Source organism: Gobio gobio (genome assembly GCF_949357685.1).
Source record: "Gobio gobio genome assembly, chromosome: 20".
NCBI classification, from domain to species: Eukaryota; Metazoa; Chordata; class Actinopteri; order Cypriniformes; family Gobionidae; genus Gobio; species Gobio gobio.
In genome coordinates, this window is record NC_137113.1 from 22,435,660 (window position 1) to 22,441,659 (window position 6,000).

At 39.4% G+C, this 6,000-nt stretch overlaps 1 protein-coding gene across 2 annotated transcripts in view; it reads right to left on the reverse strand.

Moving 5' to 3' along the window:
- nrxn1a (neurexin 1a) overlaps positions 1–4,766 on the reverse strand; it is a gene marked incomplete at its 5' end in the record, with an annotated part of 214,886 nt that extends 210,120 nt beyond the window's left edge. For both annotated transcript variants that reach the window (XM_079846107.1, XM_079846106.1), the window contains 2 exons: positions 1,056–2,353; positions 4,398–4,766. In XM_079846107.1, the coding sequence (XP_079702233.1) occupies positions 1,056–1,767 (712 nt within the window). The remainder of the gene's footprint in view (positions 1–1,055; positions 2,354–4,397) is intronic.
- Positions 4,767–6,000: the final 1,234 nt, after the last annotated feature.

Sequence of the window (6,000 nt, forward strand, 5' to 3'; positions counted from 1 at the left end):
TTCTAGTTTGAACATTTGTCAGTGAAACGTACTCTCTCTCTCTGTTGTGCTTTAGGAGGGCAAAATTTACTCAGTGGGTTTGTAGTTTCCTTGGCAACATGGTGCCTCTTCGGCTTACGGCCTAACCCAGACAATATCCATCAACATTAAGATCAGTCCACAGAGACGGTTGTAAAAATGAAGAAAAAGATGGAAAGAACATAAAAACAGTGAAATCGGACACCAAGGGAGTAAGTCAAACTAGGAAACCAACCAGAACATACATATATTTAAAAAGGAACAGACTTTACATGGAAATCTGAATTGTTGTGATATGCATACAACCATCCTTTTTCAAAAGATATAAGCAGAAACACCCACCCCCCATTCCCATGTAGTTACATCATCAATCTGTAATTACAATAATTCTGTAAGTGCAGTAGTGGAGGTTTACTGGATTGTAAAGCTGGATTAATAAACGCTATGTGACGGTTGCTGAATGTTGTATTGAGTATGTCTTTATTTTTCCTGGGATATTGAAATTGCAACTTTGGCTAAGTCATTTTAGCGACTATGAAACATCTGGCTAATTACGTAATTAGAGCATCCAACCCCTTCAATTCAGAGGGAGAATAATATTCAAATCATCATACTTCAATCATGGGCTTGTGTGCATGTATTCAACTCATTTTCATACTTAATTGTAATGCCAGTGCAGTGTCAAGAGTATATTAAGTTAATTTGGCATAAAAAAAGAGTGAGGAGCCTCTGCTGACGTCATGTTATCAAAAACACAGGCTTTTGTGGATGCTCTGGAATTGACACAGATGGCACTATTAAGCCTGTTTAAATGATCGGCTGCTTCAGAACAATGGTTTCTCCGACTGAAATCAGTGGTAATCTAATCATGTAATGTACTGGGCCTGTAGTGGAGGCCGGGAACAAACATGATGTAGCATGCACTGCCTTTGAGGAGCTAGTGCAATGTTGAAACGAAAAAAAAAGAAGTGAAAGGGCTGTGTTTGAAAAGACATTTCAACACCTCAACAACGGAGACGACGAATCCAGGATCTTACCTTCACTGCAGTCTTTTCCCTGGAATCCCGTTTCGGAGCAGTCGCAAATTGGCTCGTCGTTGACGATGCTGCAGACTCCTCCGTTCAGGCAAACGTGGTCGGCTTCACAAATGTCACTGTTGACTCCCTCGCTACCGACGAGTGGCGGCTCAGAACTGTTCACCCTCAGATTGGTTATCCATCCTTTGTAGGGAATCTGATCTTTGATGGCTGAAGACGTGAGGCGTAATGCTACAGATCGCAGTTCAGGAGGTAATCCTCCTAAAAATAAATGGCTGAAGACCGTCATGTCCCTCCTTTTCGACTTAACCTCCACCCACTTGATCTCTTCGTCCACAACTAACGTAGTGTTTTTGAAATTCCTGCGCAAGGTCACGGCGTGCCAGCGGCTGTCGTTGACGGCGGTGTCGGAGAGCACCGTCGCCGGCTCGGCGCAGAAGATGGAGAACCGCAAACTGAGTCTACCGTTATGGATGAGCAGTTCCAAGAAGTCACAGAATCCCTCGTCGTCGAAGTACACTAAAAGTCCATGAGCGCTTTTGGTCTTCATGTTGAAACTCATTTCGCTCTCGCAGCAGGCGTTCCACATTGGAAACCTGGCCCACTGGCCTTCTGCGCCGGTGAACTCCATGCTGGCCCCAATGTCGACGAGGCAACAAACCAGTAGGCCTATCCAGATTAGATGTGCGCCGTTCCGCATTGAGAAGCTCATTGTGAATGGTAAAGGAAGTTAGAACTAAGAATAGAACTAATCAAAACTAAAATGATTCAGCTTTCTTAGTGATGTGCTCCTAAAGTGTAACAGAGCTCCCAATGGCATACAGGACTGCTATGCATTTGGGGTAATTTACTCATTGTTCACTGAGAAAGGGAGAAGGCCTGTATTACGGCCAACTCTTTTTCCATTTCTAGATATACAAATCTGAATAAAGGGAGTAGCTAAGGCCCAAACAGTGGTCTTCTAAAAAAAAACTAAAAAAAAAACAAGGCTACTGCTTTGCTTAAAAAACCTTCAGTGGGATCCAGGTGTGCTACAGTGGGGCCAAGTCATCAAAGTATCTATATAAATCGTAGCCATGTGTAGTGCTGTACAGCAGAGAGTTCATTAGGGATGTAAAGGGTCATTAATGTCAGGGTCATTTAAGTCTAGTTAAAAGTCATTGTGTAGGCTTTAAGTCAGCACTAATCACAAGTAGATAAAAAAGTACACTTTGCAGTGTTAACGTGCAGGCCCGAATAGGGCCCTCAGTGTTCACAAACCTTCAATTCACATCCGTTTTGACATATTGATCCATAATCTGAAAAGAATAGAAAAGAATATCTTAATTTCTTCAAAGGAAAAGAAAAGATGGGCTCTTTCAAAACAATCATTCATACACAAAACCACAATTTCATAGTGATATTGATATTGAAACCACTAATTTCACGCTGATATTGATTGCATTAATCTTCAATTACAACAGTATTTTTTATCAGCTTTTTTTTCTTTTCTCACTATAATTCTTAATGATTACAATTTATGTCTTATGAACCAGAAAACTCCAGAGCATTTCATCAATTGTGGTGCATTGATGTTTTGCCTCTATAAAAACAGTATCAAATACTCTGCTTTAATGATCAAAAAAGGGGGGAATATAATTCTACAATTTTTAGATGTATGTTGGGATAAAGCTAAAAAATGGGATAAAATAGTATAAAATGGTATAATGATTTTGAATTATATGCATATTTAATTTTATACCGTTTAATTTTCATTTTTAAGAGATTCTCTCATGACATTCACTCTAATACCATGAAATGTTACTGCTGCTGCAAAATTGGGTAGGTACAGTATTTTTTATAAAATGTACAGTAAAAAATACTGTAAAAAATACAGTGATGTTACAATCATTACAGGAAGCATTCTGGTCATTATATATTTTACACTTCCAAACTATTTATATATTGTTTAATACTTAGCATTAATATACCAACCTAAAAATATGTTTCTGTAAATAGAAAATCTAATAACACAGGTTGAACAACGTCACATGATGGCTTAAACATCATCAAAATTGGTCTTATTGTGGCAATAATAATATAAATAATATTCTGTTCCCATAAAACCACCAGTAGGATAACCCAACACTAAAATAATGCAGTAAATATTGACTAATTAATATGACATCCAACATAAACCCCTCCAGTGTGCACACCTGATAACAAATTTTCCCCATAAATAAGGCAATATTTAACTGAAAATTATACATATTGAATATCCATAAACTATTTAAGTTACACTTTTTTACCTGGCTATACGTGTTTTAATATAATATAATAAAATACAACATTTTATCGTATGGTTAAGGTTTTACTGTGGTATTTTGCATTATTTTCCCATAACATTTGTACAGTATGCAGAAGAGTCAGACATGGGCAATCATATTTTACAGTTGTTTCAGCAGGAGGACCAGTGCAGACTGACGAAAGACCGTCCAAACGGGCGGCAGCATCGAAACTGTGTAATGGGGAAAATCTCGGTTGATTCCGTGAACCTCGTTCAGTTCAAGTCCTGCATCCCAAAATGAGCCCAGGGCGGGGGCTTATCGCGCGCCTCTTAAGCATTAATGACACTGCAATTGTCTGGCCTCTGGGCTGTCTGTCAACTGATCTCAACCAATCATTTCATGCTTGAATTCCTATGTGTTTACTGTCAGGTTTACACGGGGCTACTTAGCAAGATAACAACCGACCCCTTTCACAGATGGATCTTACACAACATATCATAAGCGATTAATGTACAGAAGGCAGTCTTATTTACCGTATTCGCGAGACGATTACGGTAATGCCTTGCTATTAGTACTGTAGATGGGGTCTGGAACAATACACAATCCACCTAATAGCCTCGCGCATCAGATCTTAGTCTCGCAACAACGGGATCCTGCAATGCATCTAAAATCTAAACTTTAAAACAGTCACAATTATTAATCGTTTTTTCCCCTTTCCCCTGATTAATGTTGGCGATGACTCAGATGCGCAAAACATAGCCAATAATCAACCACCTTCTGCTCAAACTGAGCGAGAAAAACACCTTTAACACGCCTCTACCGCGCTCACTTTCAGATGCCGAGGACAGGAAATATGGAGTCATCAAATATCGCTTAAGATGAAGCAAAGGCCAGCAGTAAACACGGACGAATCGGCTGTAGAGCATAATTAAACAGAAATAAAGCCCAGCTGCATCATCTCACCTGCGCGTGACTGCAATGAGCGCGTGAAGCGCAACCATAACGCGAACAAAAAACGGCACATATCCTCAAATACGATTTCAAATGACACTTACACAATTCTGAATTATTATACCTTGAGAAATGGACCATTGTGCGCCCCTTGACAGCTCAACCTCACCGATGAACCTGGTTGATTTCCTCCACATCGATTCAAAAGAAAAAAAAAATCACTGCATCGGAGTCGAATGAGCAGAAGAAATGGGAGCGATAAAATTGCGTATGCGGATCTCCAAAGTCCCAATAGATTAAAAAAAAAAAAAAATCAAAATGGAGCCAACAACCAATTAAGATTAAGTACAAAACGGTTCAAGCTTAAGAAATGTTCCAATATAAGTGTTATTTTTTCTCTCTCGGTGTATATAAAATAGAAGATATCGCTCCCTGTTCTGTGTGCAAGACAAGGTGCGATGTGTTTCTCAGGCGAGCTTTGCCAGGGACTGTCAGCACATCGCGTCACGTGTCTCCCGGTTAGTGTGTGATGGAGACGGGCGGGGCGAGAGCGCGCTGCAGCACCTTGGACAGCGCTCACCGTTATTAGCAACTACACATACAGATGAGGGAACAGCTTTATCCGTGAGCGCGACTGCCACACATAAGAGCATTTGCTTACACTTTACATTACAGTGTGCATGTTGATAGGTAATATCGTAGGTAAAGGAATCATTTTACGACATGCAATTTATTTTGTAAATCTGTTTTTGATAATAAAAGTAGGTTATTCCTATTTAACTAAACATTTAGGCCTCGCCATATACTTGTAACATGGACACTGTCATGTTAACAGCATCTTAAGTACTCTAATATAATAATAATGTAAGAATAATATCAGAATGACTGATATTAGCCCACAGGTAATCACAGCCGTGCAGATATTCAGTGCTACTGTAATGCCAGTAACTCTTAAGTACAGCCATTAATTTCAGTAATTTACGTTCCAGACAAAAAAATGGCTTTTTACTTTGTATGTTTCTTCTCCACTAATTTCATTAGCTCCAAAAGAAATGTCAAGCTGTGTGTGTCGCCAAGCAACGCACAGACTGAAAGGCGGTCTGGAGCAGTGTGTGTGGAGCAGAGTGACAGATTTCTGCTCCATGCTCGAAGCGTTCTCATCACTCGGTTCCAGCTCCACCCCGGGTTTTCTTACTCCGTACACACTAATGAGAGAATCTCAACGATCTTGGAGCTTTTGAGTCACGATGTTAACTCATTGAAAAAAAGAAAAGATTATTTTTTTTTGAATGATTAAAGAGAAGACAAATGGTCATGTATTTATAGTAAAGTCACCATGAAATCAAAATGAACAATTCTTAGAATTTATTATAAATAATTTATCAATGCGCATCCTTTTTATTATTATTCATATGCCCTCGTAATATTTAATCAAAATAACTTCCCCTCCCTCCTGTCTCTCTCCTTTGATGTGTGATGTGTTTATCGGCTCAAGGGCGGGACAACCTGTCACTCACATTACATCACTGCAAACGACAACGACCCAATCAATTCCCAATGGACAACATCAAGTCCCGTCCTACATTTTTCTTGTTCAATAGCCAATTCACTCCGATTTACGTCGCAATATGGAAGAAAAGACTAGCAGGTTAACGCATTCAATTATTTTTCACTTTAAAGCATTAAAAGTATTCAATGCAATCAACGGTCCTTTAGCTTGTGTTACA